The sequence below is a fragment of the Acanthochromis polyacanthus genome, chromosome 8, assembly GCF_021347895.1.
Source record: "Acanthochromis polyacanthus isolate Apoly-LR-REF ecotype Palm Island chromosome 8, KAUST_Apoly_ChrSc, whole genome shotgun sequence".
NCBI classification, from domain to species: Eukaryota; Metazoa; Chordata; class Actinopteri; family Pomacentridae; genus Acanthochromis; species Acanthochromis polyacanthus.
Window position 1 is genome coordinate 24,256,211 of NC_067120.1, and position 25,746 is coordinate 24,281,956.

The window sequence follows — 25,746 nt, forward strand, 5'->3', positions numbered from 1 at the left end:
TATGCTTCTACACCATAACCACAATGGACCCACAAAATAAATTCTATGATAGGTTGATGAAGAAGCCCAGCATGCTTTAATGCTCACACTTCAGTCCATAAATATTGTTCAGAGAGATGGCAATATATTTACTGGTGAACGTTATTTGGTCTGTGGACAAGTTCAGCAATGCCATCCATTAGTTTCATGGGCATTTCAGACTGGACTAAAGTGCTCTACTTGACCTGACTCTAAAGCCAGACTGTTTCTGTGGTTAGAAAGTCTTCAGGTAATTGGTTCAGTGTCTCCATCATCCTGTGTACAATTGGCATCAGCCCACAATCCCACACCATCAACATCTTGGCCTGAGCAGCCCTTCATTTCATAATGACTCAGAGGCGTTCTTTGACATTTAGATTAGAGCGCTTCTTCCACTCACAGCCTCTCACACACCTCCTCCATTCATTTCACACATGTTGAGACTCAGCCGCCATCTTTCTATCACCATCTCACACAGTAGCTAGAGGAATCTGCTTCTTGGCAATCCCTCTGTGGCACATAAAGTACATTCACCTGAAGTGTTAGACTGTACCGACAGCAGCTTTGAGTGGACTCTTTCTCTACAGCAGGTGGGTGGTTCAGTGTTTTGCTCAAGGGCACTTCTGCATGTGTAAGTCTGAGCATTTCAACCTTTGAGATAAGAGCTGCAGGCTAAAAGACCCTGAGTATTTTCTGCAGAACTCGCTTCCTTTTGTTGTCTACTTTTAGACTCTACCTGTAGCACTCTGAATATAACTTCCTTATTAAAAGATGAAAGTTTCAGTGCAAGGAGGAGTGAAAAGATTTTAAAAGCTTGTTGTCAAATCGCATTCTTATAAGAATTTTTAATTTTTCTAATAAATAGCGTATCGTAGTGAAAATGTATTGGTTCATCTCTAAAAATAAGGTTGCATTTCCAATAGAGATATCTAGAGCTGATGCAAAAGGTCAGTAAAAGCAGTGATCCAGAAGTCTATGAGTCTCCAGAGCTGAGACTCAAAACCTGGATGAGAGGTGAAACTTCTTCAAGGACCCAAAAAAGCAGTCAATTTGCCATCTACTTAAAAGTCTCTCTTTGGTCATTAATTTAACCGCTGAAAACTCACAGCTTAGCTGTTACTTGTTCTTTAGGTGTGTTGGGCATGAATGCCTTGAAGTCTGAATCTGTGTCTTTGAGACATTTATTGGTAGTGTAGTTTCAAGCTAAAAAAGCTCAGTCTCTCAACACAATATTAACATGCTAGTAAGGTTAAGAAAAAGACAATTACATCAATAATAAGCTAATGTTGGCCAGTTTAACTGTCTACTACGGAAGCCAGTTACTCAAATTCATTACTTAATTACATCTAAATGTATTTTGAGTACAGTTGCAATTACCCCTTCAATTTCACCTGGGAAAGACATTTACTAATGCATTTCTTTGGAAACAGGTGTTAAGCTGCAGAATAGCTGAGAAAAATCACAACATTCAATTACACGCTCACATTTTCGAATCATCTTACTTTGGGTTTAACATGTGCTAATAAGCACACTCAAAAGGCACTTTGGGTACATTAAACCTCCTCGTGTAGTGTCACCACAAACATCTTATAATGTCATGTGAATCTCATTTTGTGATAATATATTAATTGCATCTTTTCTCACTTATACCGATGCCAACAGCAGTAAAGTTTCTTTTTCGCTGTGTTCTTGCTGAACTTCTCATCATGCTGTTACAGCTGGAAAACTCCCACGCTCCTCTCTGCTGCCTCCGGCTACATCAGCAGCAGCAGGAGAGAAGCAGGTTAACAGGCCGGACTAAAAATGACAAATATTGTTTCATATGTAGAGATGAGGCAGAACAGAGGATAGCAGTGAGATGATTTTTTTTTAAATCATATGTAAGTGTAGCTCTCTGTTGGTCTCCGTCTTTCTCTCTCTATGGTAACCCGAAGTCGGCCACTCACAGCTGCTGCTCTCATTCTGCTCCAACTGAACACCCACACTCTACTAAAGTGTGTGTGAGAGACACACACTTGAACAGGCACTGTATGTGTGTGTTTGAATGAAATAGCCAGAGTAAATCAATGTGACAGAGCAGCAGACAGTAGAAGAGAATCTGCATTAACAGTAACTGTAAGACTTACCATGTGTATCAGTTTTATTCCTATAGCACACTTCTGCTGCTGCTGCAGTTACACCTCAGCCACTAAATGTAGCTAAACAAGATGACAGTTAACTGAAATAGCAGGTGCCAGTGCTGAGCAATATGAAGACACTCATCGTGAGACGACAGAGTGCTTAGACTAAAGGAGGGTTCGCTTGTACAACTGCAACTAATGCTTATTTTAATGTATCATTTGTGTTCTAAGCAGTTTGCAGAGTCCATAAAATGCCAGAAAAAGAGGCAAAAACGTTCAGCATAAGTTCCCAAAGTCCACAGTGACAACTTCAGTGGCCTTGCTGTTTCTAATCAGCAGTCTAATTTTTAAAGATATCTAGACTGTAAAGATGGAAAATAGAAAAAAAACTGCAGATCCTCACTTTAGACAACCTGGAGCCAGGGAACAATTTTACATTGAAATGATAATATATCAATTATTACGATTGTGACAGATGAGTTTTAATTTATTTCTGTTTACTACATGAATTGTCCCCTTAAACGGTTGGTTATATTAGATCATCATGGACAGGTCTGTGTCTAAACACTTTTGAGGCAATACTGAATTTAAAAGATTGTTGTATACTGTTCTTTAGTTACAGTGTTGCCAAAATGAGACATTTTGTTGTAAATATTTTATATAATGTGTTCATTGCTATGACAATATGAAATTATATTGAGGCTGCAACTAATGATTGTTTTCAATATTGATTGTCAAGACAATCAGTCCTCACCCAGCAGCCTTTGCAGCAGACAGCACAGATGTAGTGATAATCTACCAAAACGTTGTACGGTGAAGTTGAGCACTACAATTACAATTTTTTTTCTGTTCCAGAAATGCAAGTACTTAGACTACTTAAACAGACCATAAACGGACTATTGTGAAAGTAACTGTTTGGATCACAAGGTGTGCCAAATGAAGAAGTAGCAACAAGAAACAAAATGCCCTGTAGCGAATGTTTCACACTCAATAAATTAGAGCGCGACTGATTTGTCAGCCAATCAATACTGGCCAATTGCACGTACACTGGTATCGATGAGTTGACCAATATGAGCCATATGAACATAAGCAGAACAGCTCTGACTATTGTTTACTCTCCTCTTAGCACTGTGTGCAGCAGATACAGCAGCGCATGGATCATAGTCAAGGGGTGTGTTTATGGCAATTTGCCAACTGCTTTGTAAAATACATTGCTAGAAAGTTCGTGAATAATTGCCCTGTCATTGTCTCTGTTCAATGTAACTAGCAGATATATGAAGAATACAGGACAATATATTAATATCAAGATTTTTACTCCCTAAAAATCTATCTCATCATCTCAAATCTAGTATTAGCCCAACAGAACAGATTTTTAAAAGCTATGCATATCATATCAAACTGCACAATTCAGTCCCATGTATGGGAGGAACTCATTTTCTTGTTTTGTCAGACCAAAAGTCAAAAACCTAATTCTCCACGAGCAAAAATAGAAATTATTTGGTCTTTTATGAAAAATACATGAAATATTTCATCAGTAAAGTTAACTGTCTGTTGACTAATCAATAAAGCAACAAATTGCTCCAGCTCTAAATCCATATTCCCTGATATAAAGCATTCTCTGTAATATCCCCACGCCTTGCTAATTCTTTGGTATTGTCAGGAGGTGCTGTTTATTTTTGTGCTATTAAGAACAAGTGTTAGTAAAATGGTGGAATATTTTACTTCTAGGAACTTGTAACTCTTTCATTTCTGCTTCTCCTGACAGACCAACCGACAGATGCTTGACAGAAAAATGTCAGGTTTCCTCAGCTCACTTCTAAAAAGGGTGTGGATGCTTCTTAAGACTGTCACAACACAACTTTAACTATACAATATCAAGGCAAAAACAATTCATGATGGCACTGCTATCGTGACATATATATACATTTTGAGGATAAGATAATAATGCTATCATTCAGATTTATCTTTAACTTTGTTGTGTGTTCTGTTTCTTTTTTTTTTTGGCAAATGAAATGCAACCAAATACAGGTTTAGGGAGGAGGAGAGCATGTATGTTGTAACCATAACTATGTTGCTCATATGTTGAAGCATCACCAGAACAGTCACTGGCACGGAATACTGTCAATATTTTCATATGTGTATTACTAGGATATCTCATTGGGTATTTCATTTTGTTAATCATTATAGTTACCTTTAATGTCTTCCTCTGTAAAGACAAACATTTTTGTTCTGTTACAGATGGTATTGTATAAGTGTGGAGAGCATTAATACTGCCTTTGTGCAGGGTCAGACACAGCAAGCAGAGGTGGCCATTTTGCTGTTTGTATCACCATCTCTCATTTCCTTCCCCACCTCATCACATGGAGCAGCCGTGTGTGTGAGTTCGTGTTCATGACGCTTTCAGCCCACATCAAACAGCAGCCGTGTCATCAAATCAACTGACCGAGAGACCCTGACAGAGGAAGCAGTAGAGGGGGGGAGAGGGAGGCAAGACAAAGAGTGGAAAAGGGAAATTTTGGACACTGCTGCCTCTTGAACTGGAATATAGGAGAAAATTGTATGTAAAGAAGGAACACGCGGCAAAGGAAGAAGTGCATCATCCACTCAGACATGAGGAGAATATGCAGAACATTAATGAAAACAACAACACAGCGTCTAATTTAGAATTTTGGAATTAATGGGGAGTAGCAACAAACACAAAAGGGAGAGTGTGTTGCTTATGATCACTGGGCAAGGCACTGACACAAGCAGTGGCATGGGTTCAAATCCCTGGGTAAGTGAAAGGACCCAGAAACTGCGCATTTTGTTCTTGCAGGATTTCGAGAGAAGATCGATCAAATACATCACGTTTGGAGCACGCACAAGATGCACTTCACTGTATTACAGTATATTCTATGTTCACACTATTTTGTCAAGCCCTTATATGTGGCAACAACTAAATAAATTATACGGTGACCGAGCTGTTTGTATAGCAGTGGCAGGCTGACACACTGCTACCTTACTGCTGTTTTTGTCCTGATATTAAGGTGAGAAGGCACTGCATCTAATCAGGCTGACTCACAAACTGATGCTGAACCACAGACAAGCATCTCAACTCCAATAAATGAGATGCTGCAGATCTGAGAAACTAACCATCCAGAGAAAAGCTGCCTTGCCAGCATGTGGTATTTTCCCCACAAGTCTTGCTGTTCTTCCTTTATAAGCATTGCAAATCAGCAGAGACAATAAAGCTGCAGGATTTCTGGGTGTCAAATGCATTTCAGCTGTTTACTCTTCCTTGTTCTTGTTGATTTGATGACAGTTTGTTTTTTTTTAAGCAAAAAATGTCAAACATCCACTGATTCCAGCTTGTCAAATGTGAGGATTTGCTGTTGTTCTCTGTTTTACATTTTGGTAAATTTCATATCTTTGGTTGTGGGACAAAGCAAGAACTAAGCTTCAAAGCGTCGGCAAGCACCGGGGTTGGAGGTTTGATTCCCACTGGGGCCACACCTATGCTGTACGCACTCAGAGCCCTGTGAAGCACTCTACATAAAAGTCTCCATCAAACTGCATATGTTCCACTGTATAATTATGTAAAGAATGAAGGGAGAGAGGGAAGACTAAATATAGGCTATATATAAAAGAAGGAGGAGGGGGGTTATAGGCAGGGAGAGAGAGGATTAAGACAGAAAGACAGTGAGAGGGATAGTTGCTATGACCTACTTCCTAAGCACTTCACCAATCGCTTTCATTCACAGTGAAGAATTTTACAAAAGCAAATACAGCAGATACATGCATGCAAACATACAAATATCAGACTGACACAGGAACAAGAGATGGGCTCAGATACCCATGTCTATTTTGGAATCGATTCTAAGTTAGTAAAATACTCAGGTCTAATAAGCTCCGGGGCTGAACTGGGCTACAAAACACTAAAAGTGTCCTCAATTAATTCACAATAAAAGCATTTGTTCTAATTGGGTCAGATCTTATCTGCTGCACTAAAACATCAAGTTACAGCAAAAAAAGTCATTCTGAAGCATAAAAAACCTCTTTTTTATATAAATATCTGTGATTCAGTCCTAACATGAATGTAATGTTACCACTAAAGTTTTACAAAAAAACGTCCAAAACACACTGTGTGTACACTTGTGGTCTAGAAGACATAACTGAACCTCTTTCTTCATCATTTTATTACTGACTTTCCTCCAATCAAAATCAGCAGCAAATTAATAGTTGGGTCTCTGATAACATGTGAAAGTGTAGTCAAGGCCGAGGAAGAACAAGAGGGGATACACTCCAGGAGCCAGTATTAAGCTATTTCAGCACAGCCAGGATATCTTTTTGTTATTGGCAGTCACTAAGCGTTCACACAGAGCGGGTCATTTACCTGTTCAGTGAAGCCAGGGTTTCTGAATCTAGCTCAGAACATGTTCACATAAAACTGTCAGTGTTGATGACCAATCACAAACACGGACAGGTTTCAACATGCGCATTTTCGAAAGGACAAAGTATATTCCTAAGCCAATATGTGGAACGTGAAACTATATACATAAGCTAAAATTAATATCTTAAAAGCAATTTTTAACTCTTATATTCCTGTTCCTTGTTAAAAGAGTCTAAACGGTCTCTAAAAACTCCTACTCTCCTCAAAGATCCTCTCACTGTGTGTGCACTGAGCTCCAAAGGATCTTCAAGACACGGTGATGCCATTCTTACAAGAGAATCGGTCGGTCAGTAAGTAGTGCATTTATACCTGTTGATCTGTTACGTCAAACATAATCTGTTCCAAAGCAAGTTAGGTGTTCAGCAGGAGTTACCATGGTGCAGTATCCCAGTAAGTCAGTACTATTGCTGTAACCCAGAAAACCCAGAGTTAAACCAGAATTTGGCACACTAACCCCAAATCTTGCTTCACAGTACAGACTTGTTACACCTGTCATAATGTGCATTCAAATCTGCAGCAAAGGAATCAAAGCAGTGACAAACAAACATAGCAGGCTAGCTTAAACAGTATGAAATAAACAACTGCAACATGTGATATTTGCAGGAGGGTACTTCAGTCTAAATATCTAAATATTGAATTTCCCTTCGGGGATGAATAAAGTGATTCTATTCTACTCTATTCTATATCTGTTCAACATGTTAAAGCAACACTTAAAAGAAGGATGAGTGCTCTGTGTCAGCCTAGCATCACTGTATTTTGAGTCCCATCAGATTCTATGACCTCCAGCAGTACAACAACAATTTCATGCTTACGCAATTTTAAGTGTAACATTCATGCAAAACATCAGCAATTTATTTAACTGACATTCAGATGATGACAAAGTAGAATTACTATTATTTTCACTGTCCCCCCACCCCACAGTAATCAGGAAAAAGACTCAGGATGTGGTTAATGAATGTTACAGAGCAGTGATCAATGTTGTGAAAGCTCCACAATCCAAAAGTTTGACAGTGAATTACTGTACTTTCCACTCATGTCAGCATCAATAAAAGCAGTATATTATTCAGATAACAAAGTACTTTAATAGATTTTGCAAGGGATGTGAAAGCATTTGGATTCAATTAAATGCTACCAAACTGCATTAGTGGCCCACGAAACTTATTTTTAAAAAATGCATAGCCCAATTTTAAAGAAAGGTACTACTGCGGATGGAAAATGGTCACACAAAAGACAATGTTCATCTTTAAAGAAGGGTCCATGTTTTTCTAAGCCTTTATTAAGATACGCATTACAATGGTTTAAAAGTGCAACACGGGGTCAAGGACACAACTCCATCGCATAGTAAAATGGCCAACAGAGAAAACAAAAAAAAAATGCCCAAACTCACACATTTTAAGAGACCACTCTTATGTCATGAATTTGTTTGCTTTTATACAACTCAAAGACAATCATTAAGCTGTCCAATAGGATGAAAAAAGCAGTAAATCCTTTCATTTGAAAAGCAACAATATGACATTAATTCTAAAGGTTTCGGTCTGTAGTAGAGAAAACTAAGGATTTCTAAAGAACATTTCTTTTTGGGCTGCCTAACACTATCTGAGGAAACATTTTTCTCTGTGAGCATTTAGAATGGAAAGAGCATTGTGTTTCAAAATGCACAGGGCTGTATTTAAGTCCAGTTAAAGTAACTGATTCACAAGTCTGAAGGCTTGGCACACACCAAAACACTGCATGGTGACAGTATATTTGTAGTCCCACTGGGGCAAACAGTCAAAAATTCCACTCAAATGAATGAGGGGGCTGTGACCTTAGTGCTGAAACAACAACACTAACACAGGACATTAAATGCCAAACAAATGTAGGATATATAGTAAAATTACAATTTGTACAGGCACAGCCAAAAACATCGTCTTGTGCTCTCATTTCTCAGAGATTTTAAAGAGCGAAACATTTAACTGATTGATCTGAAAACAAAAGACTGATATATTAATAATTTAAATAATCCTTAGTTGCAGTCCTACATACATTACAGACACACTCAGACATGCCGTTTTAACTCTGAGACAGTCCACCCCCGTGGGAGTGGATCTGTCTTCTGAATTGACTGACAGCACTTCAAAAACCATCCCATGGAATAAAAAGGAAAAAAATAAAGTAATAAGAAACGAGTCTCCAGAGACATCCACTATCGGGTCGTACCACTTTCCCCCAAATGGGGGGTTGGTGGTGGTGACTCTCAGAGTCTTTCTAGCCTCATTCCTAAGTGGCATGTCAGTGGGTGGCAGTGAAACACGAGACTGGGAGCTTGAGAAGGAGGGTCTGGGCTTAAAGAGAGGGGTGAGCTGGTTGCTAGGCAGCCGACTGATCAGAGCAGGATGATGACTGGATTGTATATCTGGAGCTGGACAGAGAGGGTTAACCCAAGAAGTGTAGACCTGATTCTAGACGTACACAAATGTATCACAGGCTGCGTTTCATGCTGAAACTGAATGTACAATCATGAGCATTACAGGCGTATATTCATTATTGCAGGTATTGAGTATGTTCCTGTCATGTTTTCACACTAAATTGATATTCCACAATGCCTAAAAACTGCCCCAATACTTCTGACTGACAATCATGTCAACACACACACACACACACGCACACACACACCAGCAGAATGACAGAAAAAAAATCCCTTGGCTGAACAATTTTCTCATCCTAATTTCATTTCTAATATCTATAAAACCTCTCAAAAAAATAGGTCAGTTGGGGATGCTGATAGTACTGCTGAGAAATTTGTTTGGTTTGAATAAAATGAAAAGATATTTTCCTTGATTTGTAAGGTCAACAATTTTGCACAGCAGACGATTGAACCGACTGGGAAGCTTTCTGAAGCATCGCTCTCTATCAAGGGGGGAAAAAAACTAAATTGCAGCGTGCAGCTCAGAGAGTGCACAGTGATTTTTAATATATTTCGGATTAGCTGCACAGCCCAGAGAGAGGAGGATACAGCAAAGGAAAGAGAGAAATTCAAAGATTCATTTGGAAGGATAAAAACTCCAAGGAAGACAGTAATGATGAGTAATGAGCTGCCACACTGTCTGTCCAAACAGATAAGAACACAGATAGAAACAAAGAAGCAGTAAGCGACAAGCAGCTACACAAAGAGAGGGCAGGATGTCCAAAACACAAAGATTTACAAGAACAAAAAAAGAGATGAAGAGAGATATAGAAGAAGACAAACATTACTGACTGCAGGGAGGGGGGAGAGCTGGAAAAGCCCAGCAACAGGGCATGCCTTAAATAGCTAGATGGCCGGAGATAACGTGACGCTGGAGAAAGCCTGATGGCCCGGGGCATGTGTTGTGTTGCTCTAAACATGTATGAGCCTACTGCTGACAGCAGCTCCATGGGCTTTCTTAGTCATATGGCAGATCACATGACCTCCTGAGAAAGCCTGCCCACATGAGGCCGGATGCTGGTGGGCAGAAATGCCGACCGCCAATCTGGATTTCCGTCTGTGGGGATGTTACCCCAGTCCAAGTTAGGAACAGCACTCAGAGTTTTTGTTGTATTCAAGAAAGGATGTCCATTTCACTCCTCTAAAGGCAAATACAGTGCTGCTGAAACTGCCACAGCTACAGCACCATATATCAAGAATTAATGCAATCAGTAATGCACTGAAGATGCAACAGAAAACCATTCATTATGGATCAGATCTCAAAAAAATGTGCTGCTTAAACAGTGAGGAAGTCAAGAAACATTCACCTAAATGTAATATTGCCCTGATGATTAGGAACAACAATGTGGCGGCATCCACTTACAGTCATTTTGCCTTGGTGAGCAGAAGAACAGTTTTTGACTCCATTCATTAAATCCTTGAGAACATGTGGTTTTGTCACAGTGGTCCAGCAGCATTCCTGCAATATCTATGTCCATTACTATCGGACCAAAACTGCAGAAGACTGCAGAGTATCCCAGTGCCTTAAAATGCTTTACAAGGACCTGAATGAGAAAAACGGTGCTTAGAAACACACCACTTGGGAAATAAACTACTTCACTGTGTGAGGGAATAGATGTAGTGTAAGAAAATAACTGCACAGTTGAAGCGGAGTATGTGTAAATCACGTACTCAGTGCAAACACACCTGCACACTTCAGGCTTGAAAGGACTCCCAGCCTGTCTGAATCTATATGTGTAAGTCTTCAACTAGTTGCAATAGCTGCTCACTAAGATGTTTTGTTTTCTATCATTGGCCTTCAACTGATCACTCCTTGCCAGTAAAATCATCCCATCAAGTCATTTTCACAAAAGCACAGGCATCCAATCAGGAAACCTCCGTCTGTACCATCAATCTCTCCAACTGAGACCAAGAACATAACAGTTATAAAATGTCTGACAAACTGTCCCAACTGTCCAGGCTGGCTCATAATTTAAAGTGAGAGTACAATCTGTACTTCTCTTAAGATTACAAAGCTGCAGGTGCAGGACTTTATATTGCATTGACAAAAGAACCTCCATGTGACAGGAGCAAAAATGCCCAGGAATTGCTTGAAGTCCAGAGGTTAAATGAGGTTTCATTAGATTAGCATTAATGAATTAATCTCTCACATCAAATCCGAAGAAATGAACATCAAATTTTGAAACTTTGCAGTTTGTGTTTTATTAATCTCTAAGCTTTCGCTTGCTTGTTTTTGTTCTGCAACTACAAATCCATAATGCTCATGTTAAGCCTGCATTTCCTAAATGTGCAAGTATGCAGACCATTAGCACTACAAGCCAATAGACTGCATGGCTGGGCTACACTAAGCTCAATGTTAACAATTGTCACCCCTTGGGGTCAAAAAAATGTATGTCTCTCACAGGGGTCTCATAGAACCATCTCCTACAGCTCATCCAGCACTGTTTAGAAGTTGTGGTCAGTTTTGTTCCCAATGCCTTTCAAAACATTCACTTCTTGCCAGTAAATGAATGAGATGAGCTACAAACTGTCAAGGAAATTTAAAAGACTATTAATGATCTTGAGATTTTCTACTTCCATCCTCTCTTCAACACTGAAGAGGCTTTAAAAATGGTGTCTTTGTAAAACTATTTCTTTGTGTTAGTGGGAAAGTAGCACTGGCTGTCAGCCAAAGACTTAATCTTGATTCTGGCTGGCGAGTTTATCCTCTGTGACTCCGGTAGCCATTCAGCTAATCAGCCAAAATCTACCGTTTGTTAAAACACTGAAAGCAGCTACATCATTTTGGAAATGGACCTTAGGCCTGTGGTTTGTCAGCACAAATAAGAACAGTTTGTGTCCTGCTCTGAGAATTGGGTAAGGATGCAGTCTCCAAATGCCCTCTGAAAAACTCTTGGCACAGAAGAATGGGTGACTTGTGTAGCCATCGGCCACGGTAATCATGTGATATCTCTGTCGTTTGGCTAATCTCCTTACAGCCTCCTTTCTTTTTCTCCAGGATGAAGCCTGATACGGCAGCTCAGCCAGCTTTAGCCACACGCTAATTAATCTGCGGCACCAAAGCCTCTTAATAACACACAAACGGCGCAAACAATCGTTGTAGCTGTGCCAAGTCATGGAGGTTTGGTCCAAGCTTCTGGTGAGGGAGCAGAAAAGTTGTACGATGGGGGAATTAACGGCATGTAGAGATCAGACCTGTGCTGAAACTGACAGCACTGAGGGCTGGCTCTTTGTGCAACTGAACTAGTGTAAGGTGCTGTGGAAAAATAGATGGTTAGCTTGATTTATGGTTTGATTTTATTATTTTATTTTATTTTATTTTTTTTGGGGGGGGGACGACAGTCCAGTGACACTGATAGTCCTGCAGCTGGTGGCCAGATGATGCTTTTCTTTTGGTTATTCAGAGAGGTAGGAAAGAGAACTGAAAGCAAAAGGAGAGTGGGGGGAGTTGATTTAATCCACTCTGTCACACTGTCCCGCTTTCTCAGAGACCATATCAGACCTCCATTCCCCCCCCTTCTCGGCATGTCACCAACCCTCCATCATCTTCGCTCTGATTCGAACTGACGATCTGGGCTTCTCACCCAGGATCTATCTTTCTTAACTCTGTCTTTTTCATTATTTCTCTCCCCCTTCTTCAGTCCCTACGCCTCCCTGTCTCTTCTTCTGTCTGCCTCTCTCCCCCTCTTTCGGATGGGGCTTATCTGCGACAGAACAAATAAGCTCATTGTGTTTTGCGAGAGCTGTGAGGGCAGCAGAGAGGAGGCTTATTTCATTGAAACCTGGACAGGATATCCATCCACAAGGGAGAAAGGGCCTGCAGGGACTCTTAAAGCCAGCAGAAAACATGGATGAGTTGGTGGTGAGCGAGGAACAACCAATACCAGAAGCACAAAGAGACAGAGAAAAGGTGGCAGACTGTCCTAAATTTTAAGAAAGGGTGACGGCAGAAATGATAGAAGAACCAGGACAGGCAGAACTGAATGGAAAAATAAGATTCAAATTACCGTCTGATACTGTGATGCCGAATGAGGTAGTGAGTCTGTTCAGTATCAGTAAGGTCGATGACTGTAAAGCTGCACAATAGGCTCAATATGAGGAAAACTGAACAACACGTCTGCAAGATGAACAGCTTGCCAACAGAAGAAAAAAACAATGACAACAGGGAAAATTTTAGAAGGCTTCTGTACAGCCAAAAGGTTATCGGTTCAATCCCTGCAGCATTTGTAGTGTGTGGAGTGAAACACAGCAAAACAACGATGCTGTATCGATGTGTTGTATCACAGCATCCCTTCAAGCTTTAAAGCTGAAAGGGTTGCCTCTGATAAGAACATTTTTCTCCTTTCCTGCCATCCCAGCAATACGTGCGAGTCGCACATTAAGGGCCTATTTAAAAAAGAGCCTGAGAGGACAGCCTTAAAGTAGAGCGTGGACATACTGAGACGACCTAAATACAGAACTGCAGAGAGAGAAGGACCTGCAAGGGTTTGTTCAGAAATAACTCAGCATTCCTGCCCCTGTGGAGAACAAGCGACCTCCAGCATGAGGGCGAGACAGGTTCAGTATTCACTAACCACAGATCAATACATCAACCATTAAAACTCATCATCCTGCCATTATACACATATCAGCACCATTTCAATCACTGAGAACGGTTAATGTTCACGCACCAGAGCCCAAACTGATTTATATCTTAAAAACTTCACACCCTGGTCATAATAACAGAAAGCAATCCCTTATTTCACACATCACACCTGCACAATAGCAGACATACAATTTCTGCAACTTAAACGCATGTTGGCAATTTCACCTTCCTGATTGGATTTCAGTTCTCACTAAGGAACAAAAACAGTCAAAACTAATGACTTCAGTCAGCTCTTTATTACTGCTGGTAAAACAGGTGGTGCTGGGTGGACACAAGGATTTGATCACACTGGCCTTTCTGGCAGGAAACAAAGTGCTAACCAGTCGCTGAGCCAGCTCCCATTCAGTAAAGGCAATTAGAGAGACTGCTTATCAGAGGGTAATTACAAAGGAATGAAAGAAACAGTGGGGCGGAATCTTTCATTGTGGTCACACAAGTGGTTTTCACATCTCTGAGATAAAGCCACTGATTAAGATTTTGTGATATTGCATTCATGTAGCAGCCCTCGTGACCAGTCATCATGAGTGATACCAACACAATTCTGGGCCACATTACAGCACAGCTAATCATCACAAGGCATTTAATGAAGGCAATATGCTGCAAAAAGGCTCACAATTGCCAAGATGGAAGCAGTGTGTGTGTGCGTTTTGTCCAGACTCACCCTCAAGGCCTCTATGACCAGGTCTCGGGCCTCCAGCTCTCCCTCCATGATACTCAGCAGGGTGAGCAGCTCCGGCTTGCTCAAATTATCCATGTTGAACTCACATTTCTGCAACACATGTCAGAAGCAACATGTAAGAATCATACCACACAATCAACACAGCCCTGTAATCAACCAGACTGGGTACTGGACTCTAATGGTTTCATATAAACCCATCACTCTGGTTTAAAGTTTTTTAAATTACTGTTTGTATTGGGCACTTGCTTGAATTCTGCTTTTTGTGTTTAAATAGCTGTGAATAGCTGTGCAACTGGGTGAATATGAACTGAGATGAATGGGTCTTATGGGGGTACTAGGAGAGATGGATATGGGTATTCTCTCAGTCACTCACACTATTAAACTGAAACAATCCCCTGTGGCCCAAACAGCATTTTCCCCATAGATGACAAATATTAAAGCATCAATAGGACTGTTGACGAGACACCTCCAACAGCCTAAAAAGGTCGGTTTTTACTCTAAAATGGATTCATACTCCACAGAGGTTATACCTAGTAGGAACCTGCAGGCATGGCCACTGGGGGAAACGTTAACGCGCATGTGCCATGAGCCATAAAACGCAGAACCAAACCAGGAAGCTAGAAAACTTCATTCCTGCGAGCAGGTGCCATCTTTGAGTTTGATATCCAGTTCTCTTCAGTACATCCATAATGTGTCTGTGTGCACTATGGCTACAACTGATTATCCACCCTGTGATACATGTCTGTTCTGAATTAAATCTGGGCTTTACAATTAGAAACACATAACAATAGCAGCTTAAGATTAATTCCAAATGTTCGACTCAAACAGCACAAACTGCTGGTTATGACTACAGCACAAAGATGTTAGCAGATATGAATAATATATAACATATATTAATTATTAATAAAACATTTTAAGTGATATTCAAGCTGAACAATTTGGATTTATTGGATGTAATTTTTTTTTTTTTTTAAAGTCAAGCTTCAGTTTAGTATCCACTGTGCAATACATTTAAAACATGATAGAGCATTACCTGGAAACACCATCAGAAATGTGACTATCAAGAAGAATAGAATGAATTTGTAAAACCGATATTACAACAATTTACACCCTGGGTCAGATGTGCTGCAAAGTGAACGAGGTGCGAGTGTTAAATATTGAGACTGGGCTTACGTCAGTCGAACCACAGCTTCAGCTTCACCCACGTAGTGTACATTGATTGATGGGCAGCATAAACAACCCCAGAACGTTTCAATCTGCTTAGATTAAATACAATTGAATTACAGTGTTAAGTCTTAATACTTATTATCCACACAGTTCACAATTTAGTATGCTGCACTGTATGATTATAGGTTAGCGATATCGCCAAAGCACCAAGGATGTAAAAAATACAATTTATTAAGTACAATAAAGAAATCGAGTAAGAGGATATAAAGCATAGAGAACCTGGTATACACTATGTGACATTCCTTGCAATTTGCTGATTGCATTGTTTCCAATCGTGATTTCAAGTTGAAATCAATCTACTGTTCAGCTATGGTTGATATGATAAACAGCTGCTTATTTACACATCCAGCTGTGATGTTGTTGTGATTGTGGCCACCTGATCAATGCATGTCCACTATTCACTGTCTTTTCACTCTACTTCTGGTCTTTACTCTTTCCTGGGGGAAATATCTGACACTTCAGCTGCCAAATGCTCCACTGTGTTCACCAGTTAAGTTGTGCTTTTAAAGCATTTGTACTGAAAACAGCAGCCTGCTGGGACCAAAAACAAGACAGCCAAAAAGAGCCAAATAATGAGTTAAAACTTGTAATAAAAATGATGCTTGGATTTTCAAACAGCTTTTCTGCCACCTTTACCTACCACTAATTTAATTTGCATACTAGCATGCTGATGAGATAGTGATCTGATGAAATCCCCCATCGACTCTTCAGCTAACACTAATGCTGATCATGAACACTATAGACACCTTGCCTTGAAGTGGCAAAGCAAGTGTTGCTACCTTCTAGAAGCCTGGACTACTCTACAATACAGCAGGAGGTACTGCTATGAACTACTCTGAGCTTAACGTGGAAATATGTGACCTGTACACTAAAAAATACACACTACAGCTACAGACATCAATGCAGAACACAGGAATGTTTGAATGTTTAATGCAGACAAAAACTATGACAAAAAATGCATATACTTTAAGAATGTTTTTTTAAAAAAACAGATTTATGGAATAAGATCATCTACAAGAAATAACTGAACAATTAAAAACGATGAAAATTCAGGCAGCATGCTGACACTTAAAATAATAAGCTAATAGGACATTATCAGGTGCTGTGGATGCAATATTCATGTTACTTTCAGTCAATATCTACAGCTTCTACATAGTATCTACAGGACATGATAAAGCATGCTAGCGTTTAATCTAGATCAAGCTGACAGGAGTTCATTTATGGATAAATGTGTTGCACAACTGGATGTCTGGCAGTCAGATGACCATCAAAGTTACATATATATATATATATATATATATATATATATATATATATATAGAAGAGAGAGAGAGAGAGAGAGAGAGAGAGAGAGAGAGAGAGAGAGAGAGAGAGAGAGAGAGAGAGAGATCCTGACAACCATTATTGCACCAACTGAAAATCATCAGTGATGAAAAGACCGGTAGTGTATATGGGTATATTACCCTACCAACACTGGAGTCCTTGATTACACTGGTGGTGACAGCATAAATGGACAGAAAAGGTTACATGACACCTACATTACGCAAAAGCCAAAAAAAATCTCTCCTACATGTATGATGGGGGAAAAAAATCTATTCCACATGGTGCCACCTTCACATGAACTTGACCAGCAGGGAAAAGTTGCTGACATGACAAATGTACCACTTAGTCCCAGTCTCCAACTGGTCTCATTAAGTGCAGCCCTCAAATTAGGCTAGATGTCCTGTCCTACCTAGAAGCCATTAAGGTCTAATTACATTTGGCTAGGTCATTAGGCACCTATTTGGTCAGTGGCAACGGCAGGGCCAACGGGTGGAGATGACTGTAATTGGGAGTGACCAGACCACTTCATGCTTCCCCTCCTGTCAATTAAAAGCTTTTTCCAGTCCATTTCCAAAAAAGATAAACTGCCGTGTGTTGCCTTGGTCTGTTTTATTCATGGGAAGAAGACAGGACTTCCATTTCATCTCCAACATTCTTGCTTTTCTTGATAGTGAGCAATGTTGTTTATACTGTAAAAATAGAGAAAATATTTAAGAAAATTGGGAATGACTGTGCTTTGGAGGTTTACTAGAATGCAAATGAAGTGTGTGACTGAAGGATGAAAACATAATCATTGCCTTTGATTTTTGTTTTTGTCTGCCAGCCTCTCAAATTCAGATTTAATTCTAGGTCAATCATTTCTGTTAAAGTAAAATCTGCTTTCACTGACAGGTTTATGTGTGTAATTGTGCTTTGGTAAATTCAAACTTACAAATGAAACATAAAACCCATTTGTAAAAAGGTGTGTTTTACTATCGTTCCACCCCCACAAGTACATAAAGCAGAAAGAATTAGCTCACTGAGCAAGGTTAAGAATAAAAATCATTGTGGCTATTGAGTCATCAGTAAGAAAATTAACAATGTCCTTGTAATTTAATATGTTTGAGTATTTGAAGCGGTGTTTCTAAGTTATAAGAATCTATCCAGCTTCAGTTAGACGTGCACATACAGGAAATCGGGTCACTTCTCTAAGCCTGTCTGTACTGCAGAATTTTTTTTTTTTTTTTTTATCAAAAAGTCATGGTTTTCATTGTTCTATTTCTGCTGAAATAGCCTTAAAAGCTACAAAAGTGCAGGTGGAAAGTTGGATATTATTTGAGACTGCAGGCCTACTCAGAAGCAAATTATGATTTTAAAAGTAGATCACAGAGTGCAAAACACCCTGAAAGAAGAGTAAAATTACAGACTTGAAAAAATACTCATAAAAGTACCTAAAAAAAATTACATTCACAGGAAATTCATTACTTCTGTCTTAAAAGTTTTAGAATCTTTGTCAGACAGCAAGACTTTCGAGAACAGCATTTTAGACTTTGATTAATCAACTCATCAAGAAAAATTAGAAGTAGAATAACCAAAAATGGAAGTATGGTCAACACTCTTGAAGGGGGCATTAATCTTATACTTTCACTGTTGGTAAAATGTTGCTGATGATATTTGTTTTATGTGCTTTTGTTCACAACATCAGGAAACATTTTGTAATCTAGCACTTTCCCATATCAATATTGCTACTTTTACTAGTATTTCCTACAGCTCCTATACTTGGTGTAGGTCTTTCATTGTGAATTCAAAAGGATGAAGGTTTGTACATAAAGTCAAAGAAAATGCACTGAAGGACAAGTCAGCAACTAAGTCTGAAAACATCAAGTATGTGAGAGAAGCTTGGTCTTTCTAGTGTTAGTATGTAACATTCAAAAGAGTTTTTTCTCAAGACATCATGACTTTGGGAGAATACAGTGAGTCCCATTCATCTGCCTGTTTCTCAGACAGAGGCTGCACTTTTACATGAGTTTTCCTGGTCACATCCCTGAACATGACTGCCGCATCTGGTCAGACGACATTCCAAAGCAAAGCGACAAATTGTTGCTTTAAGGAACCTTGAAAGGCATTGTACTCATTCACAGCAATACGCATGTGAGGGAAATGAGTGGAATTCTTGGCTGGACAGTCAAAAATGATGCAACTTCACAGAGAGAGGCCAAAAGATAACAGATCTTGGTGACATAAGAATTTCCAATTACTGTATTAGCCACTACTGCAGCTGTCGGCTGACAAAGTCACATCCAGCTGCAGTCCAAATATCCTGAAGCTCTTCACCAGGCTATTTGTCCAACAAAATTTTAATAAACCAGCAAACGAGAGAGGCAAAAGGAGGAAATTAGATACTTCTCAGCCTCTGCTGCACATCAGGCAGATTGCTACCTGCTCATTCTGAGGGCATTCAGATGTCAGCCAGCCATTTAAACCTGATTTACAATGCTCCATTGAAACCTCAGCCAACATTATTCCATTTCATCAACGTGTCACACACATCTCAAGAGGTCTCTCACATGGAATATGACTTTGAAAAGTCCAGTCTGAGATTTCAAAAAGCAGCTGCTTCTATACGTCCTATACATACTCCTACACTCCTGTGCCTCAACTTATTTTAACAGCAGAAGGAAAGTTCATGCTTATAGAAGTGGAGCAGAGGTAATAAATTCATATGAATAAACAGACCAACACTCTTCCCTTTTAAAGCCTTAAAAAGGTAATGTTTAGCCAGAAAAGCTTTCTTGAGACCGGCTGCTCACATTAATAAGGACCTTTTTCTTTTCAGAACAAGGAGCTGGAAAATGTTGCGTCAATCACATGTTTTAGTTTAGTCAAACCACATTTTTATTCTGATGTGATCACGGCAAGCCTGGAAATAAAAGCAGGATAGATTCCAAGGGATTGATTCATTCGCTTTGAGCCTTCCAATCGATCCCTGAGCCCCCTCTTCCCGGCAGCGCTGTCACCACTCAAGAGAATTGGAGGACTCCGGGAGCTTTGATGGACAGCAATCCTGAGCCACGCTGTCCTGTCACAGGACCTCGGGTGGTGGGTGAGGTGAGGTGAGGTGAGGTGAGGTGAGGTGAGAGTAGTAGGGCTCAGAGTGGGGGGAGCATTTTCTCTCTGGCATTTCTGCACAGTGAGCAGGTGAGGGAAGCGAACACTAATTTGTTCCATGAGCTGTGAGCCGCGTGCCAAGGGCACGAGCAGCCTGGCTGGCATTGAAGGCTCACCGTTAGCCCCGGTCCACTTAATAAGGCCTGTGTCATTTCACTGTGAGCCACAAGGGAACAAAACTGCTCGCTCGGTGAAAGCTCCTCTACCGTGTTCTCCTGGCAAAAACCTGCTTAGGCCTGTGAGTTTCTCACAGACTCATGTCTGACTGACATGACAGCCTGTAAATAGATGTCTGTGACACAGTACCAGAAGTTACAGCAAAAAACACATTGAATTGAGAATAATTATAATCCCTATAAAATATATTTTCTCATTTGACCACGGGGCATCTACAGATAGATAGTTTACATTTAGTTTGTCCAGGCTTAAAGATGATTTAGATCAGTTTCACTCACTTAGAGTGTAAGTTTTTAAAATCTATCAATTTCATAAAAATAAAGACTAATTGGGATCATGAATTTTGTACAAATTTATTGGTAGCTACAGTACAGTAGTCATCAGTATTTGAGATGTTATGTAAATGTATTTGAAAAACTACAAAGGCAACTGCAGCTCCCACTATGGGTCCTACAATGCAAAAACAGCAGTATTTTGTGTGTGTGTGTGGATTAAAACGATTCATTCATTAAGTGAAACATTCCGACGCGTAACATCGACGTTGCTTCTAGACAAAAATATTTCTGTTGATTTTTGAATGCCATTTTTGCTGCTGTGAATGAAGAGGCAACAATGTAACTCTTCAAATACCGATTCCAATACTTCGGGTCAGGGTATTCTCCAAGTCTGAGTGAAAACATGAGGGTACAGATTGCTGTGGCACCAAAAACTGAGTCAACAGCCCCTGGAGACCTTTTTTTTTTTTCTTAAATGACGTTGAGGATCACTGCCATGACGTGACTGATACCCGATACACTGATCGCTGTCGATACGAATGTTTCAACCTGGTGCATCTCCAGCCAATAAAGTCTATTCAAAAATCACTAAAGCGAGGTCACAGTGCTGCTGAATCAATGAACTGATCAACTGCAAAATGATACAAATACAGGGAACTATTAATTGTTAGTCATATTTCAAGCAGAAATTAAAACAATGAATATATTCCAGCTTCTCAAATTCTAGTATTTGTTGCTGCTTGTCATATGTAACAGTAAAGTGACTATTGTAGAGTTTTGGCCTCAGGACGTAGGACATCTGTAGAGGTGAAGGGTCTTTTCACACTATTTTTTTTACATTTTATAGGCCAGACAGATAAACCATGCAATGTTTTTCTTCCTTGTGTACTTTTTACATTTAAGCTACCTTGTTATCATCTGAAAATCACATTGAAACGCTGCTACTTGTATGAAAGATGCTCAACAGATAAAGTTTCATTGACTGATTGAGATAATTCTACGAGATTAGATACCACAGTAAAAACATGAAACGAGATATTTTTTGTAATGTAATTTCAGTGTAGAAGCTCCTTAATAGGTTGTAAAGTTATAATGTTTAAAGGTCTCTGGTGACTTCTCTAACTTGTTTACAGGGTCATCTGAACCACCCGTATCACAGCACAGAAATTTTGTTGTCAGGAAAGAAGCAGCAGCAATGACATTACAGCCACTTATGTGAATGGCACTCCTCCAACATGGCAGCATATCCCACATAACCACCACTGACCAATCGTAGGCTTCCGTTACACAAACCGTTTCTGGCATGCCCCCTCTCAGAAGGTCACACCCCTCCACCCCACAATTGTTAACAATCATTAATAATGATGGAGGAAGTAACTTATGAGAAAATTGATCCAAGCTGCACTTTAGTAAAAAAGGTGAGGATGACATCATCAACAAACTCTTGTTTATTTTCTTTATATAAATCAGATTAATTCAGCTTAGATTCACATCTTAATTTCCCCTGGTCAAACACACCCTCCCCCTGCTGTGGCTCTTTGAACCCCAGTTTGACAAACACTGTGTTACACAGCCGTTCTGGAAGATACTAAAAGCACAATCTAGGTTTATTTCTTTTACCAGTTTAAGCCATCATTTCTGTCTGTCATGGTGATGTTTGACTGTAACTTCATTTCTGACAACAACCAGAGAAGGAGCCTAAGTGGTCAGACAATGACATGAACTGAACTTCTTTGGAAGTAAAAGAGAGGGAAATAATCAAAACTGTTAATTCACTGTTGTTGCACTTTCTCCATTTTGCACACCAACTCCCTTAATGGTGACCAAACATGCTTGTCACATTTGTAAAAGCACAACTCCATTCAAATGAGAGATTTCAGGCAGACTCACTTTACATTTCATGTTGTCTAATCGCTTTGTGCTTTTTGTCAAGTAGTGGTGTCTTGTCCTCAGAGCTGATCGGATAATTTGGTATAGAAAAAGAATTCAACCAAACCTGTTGTCACCACACTAACAAGTATTAAGGTAAATGAGGGGGAGGTGATCCGGGCAGTGCCTTTCATTGATCTCTGACCCTGCTCTGGACCATGGGTGCTTCTCAAACGAGAAACTTCACCCTCCTCAGGCCAACAACAGAGAGGCGGAGAGAGGTAAGCAAAGAGCAAAGTGCTTTATTTAACCACAGCAGGCACGATGGTGGAGGTGGTGGTGGGGAGGGGGAGTGGGAGGCCATGGAGGCAGCGGAAGCCCCCTTTCGTTGGCTGGAATCTGGAGAAGAAAGAGTGCACTGGCAAAGCGATGGTGTGAGCCGAGGAGGCTGCCCATCTCCCATGTCTCCAGAGCACCTGTTCGCCTCAAATGTAAAGTAGCCTCCAGGCAGTTCTTGGGGGGGGGGGGGGGCTGCTGCCTGACACGGTACTCTCAGCTATGCCAGCTGAGTCACTGAAATTAAGACCAATTTAGAAAGGTGTCTGGTGAACGGGGCCTCCACCTCCTCCTCATCCACCACGCTGCTGGCGCTGCCCTCCACTCACCCTCACAGCTCTTCTCCCACCATCTCCTCAGATCGCCACTCAAACCCGCCCCCACCTCACCGCCCACGCTACCACGCATCCACCCACCTCAGGGACTGTGGCTGCTTTCTATTCCAGCGGCTCCACACATTTCCACCAGCCTACCTCTTCAAACTCTCTCCACAGAGGTGCTTTTTTTAGTTATCTTGCTGCGGGTAGGACTAAGGTTGTAGAGCAAACAGAAGCAAAGTGGCACAAGTGTCACTACCTACTCTGCATTAGTCTTCTGCTGGATAAGAGGGCTCTGACAGGTTGCATCAGGGAGCCAGCTAAGAGGAAGGGAAAGGTTGCAGGACCTCCTGCTGTTCGAGGCAACAGATTGATCAGTTTATGCAGAGAGCTGCTGCCATGGCACATACACTGACACCTGTGACAACTCACAACCACCTGCATGTAAAGAGATGAAAGTCAAAACGGGTTGCAATAAAACACTACTACTTTGTCTTGCTGTGCCAGTCAGCGTAAACCTGTGGAAGGTATCCAACTGTGGAGGCCAGTAAGGGTTCATATAGGACTGAGTGGTGGTGGGGCCCCTACAGAAATAAAGTACTTTTTATGTCCCAATTACAGATGCAAAGGGAATATTATTTTCCCCTAAAAAAAAACAAAAAACAAAACAGGAATAAACTGCTTTCACCATTTTTAGAGAGCTAATGAGTCTCGGATAGTAGATAGCTGGAAGTCTACGCATTAAACCGTTTACTGCAACGTCTGTGAGCTCCAACCTGTGCAGCAGCTACACTTCTGTCTCCCATCAGGCGCAGGGCAACATTACAACTGCGGGACGAAGGTTCAAAGCAGCAGCGGAGGCGAACAAAAGAATTCATGGAGAAAAAAAAACAGAAACACGTCTGTGTGTTCGCTAGAGGCCACAGAAGAGAACTGTGTGCTAAAACGGAATCACGACTCGAAGCTTTTCTTGTTTTTCTCCAGACATTGTGGCGAGGCTCGCGCTGGCCACCGCTGTTGCTTCACGAGCCTGTGCGAAATAAGATGCGCACCGCATTTCACCGTGTCTCCCCCCGTGACAGCTGCCCACGCCACGACGACACGAAAAAAAACACCCGAGTGGCTTATTCCGTTGTTGTTTTGTGTAACCCCGCCGTCTTACCGTGTCGACACTTCCCAGCACGGCGGTCGCCAGTGTTTGTACCGGAGGAGGCTGCTCTCCGCTGGCTCCCTCCGACGCCATCTTCGTACTGTAGCGGTCTGCTGGAGTGAGGGCGCATCCGGCACTCATTAACTATTGCGCTGCTGAATGCGAATCACGCCACGGACGGCCATTGAAAAGAAAACAGAGGCGAGATTTGACAAATTGAAACGGAGTGGAGAGGACGACAGGTCTCCGCCGTGAAAAGCCCACTAGCGAGTGCGCGGACTGCTGTGGCTGGGAGGAGGGAGCGGGCAGTCCTGTAGGCGGGGACCGACCGACGCTACAATACAGATGCGAAGCCCCGGTGCGCTCCCAACCGGAGAGGAGGTGCGTCCCGACGGGCTGATTGACAGCAACATTTGTCGGCCTTTGGTTCTACAAAACGAGCCAATGAATGGATCCCAAAACGAGGTGCGGGGACCTCAAAGGGTCGGTCCAGGAGGTAAACCACAAAAAGATGTTTCAAACTGGGTGAAAAAGGTTGCATAAGAAATAATTTCAATTAAAGCTTTTGAAAAAGATGCTTTGAATTTCCCTAAATCCTTCTCAGAACCTGTTTTTTTTTTCTAAATTACCCCCCTCACATTTTTTTTCTGTTTTATTTTATTATGGCCAGCATTTTGGAAACTGCAAGCCCAAAAACTAAAATAAAAATATCCTTTTTAAAATAAGCATTTTTGTTCCTTATTTCCCCCAAATTTAAGCTACTCCACAAATAAATAAATAATACACAGTATAGTGCCAATGACATTATTAGAGTCTGACCTCATTTAAGGCTTCAATAGGGCAAGGTGAAGAAGCATTAATAGTTTTTTCTTATGCAAATGTTGCAGCTCCACAGTGTAAATAAATATTTCAACACAACTAAGCACTGTTCTTAAAATTAAACCCAAGTTGAATTCCATTATTAAATCAGTAATGTTGTTTTCATCGTGTACAACGCTTATTTTCTTACTGTGCGTGTAGTAGTTTATTCCCACCCCAACACCTCCTGATATCCCTTCCCCCTCATCCTCAGTTTCACACAACTGATTGAGGCAGATGGCTGCCTTCCCTGAGCCTGGTTCTGTCATTTTTTTTCTTTCCTCCCTATCCCAGGAATTGTTTCATTCCTGCTCACTATTGCTCATAGGAAATCCAAATTCATCTTTGGATTGTTGGGTCCTGGCCTTCCTGGGATCTTTCTGCATGGAGTTTACATGTTCTCCCTGTGCATGCATGGGTTTTCTCTGGATATTCTGACTTCCTCCTACAGTCCAAAAACATCCATCCATCCATTCTCTATACACCGCTTTATCCTCACTAGGGTTGCGGGGGGGCTGGAGCCTATCCCAGCTGACTCGGGTGAAGGCAGGGGGCACCCTGGACAGATCGCCAGTCTGTCACAGGGCTACATATACAGACACACAATCACACTCGCATTCACACCTACGGGCAATTTAGAGAAACCAATTAACCTCAGAATACTTTTGGACTGTGGGAGGAAGCCGGAGTACCCGGAGAAAACCCACGCATGCGAACATGCAAACTCCAT

At 40.9% G+C, this 25,746-nt stretch overlaps 1 protein-coding gene across 1 annotated transcript in view; it reads right to left on the reverse strand.

Moving 5' to 3' along the window:
* Positions 1-24,536, reverse strand: part of cttnbp2 (cortactin binding protein 2) — a 104,919-nt gene extending 80,383 nt beyond the window's left edge. The window contains exons 1-2 of the mRNA XM_022208474.2: positions 24,171-24,536; positions 14,320-14,427 (exon numbers count right to left, since the gene is read on the reverse strand). Of these exons, the coding sequence (XP_022064166.2) occupies positions 14,320-14,427; positions 24,171-24,299 (237 nt within the window). The 5' untranslated portion in view covers positions 24,300-24,536. The remainder of the gene's footprint in view (positions 1-14,319; positions 14,428-24,170) is intronic.
* Between the last annotated feature and the right edge of the window lie 1,210 nt (positions 24,537-25,746).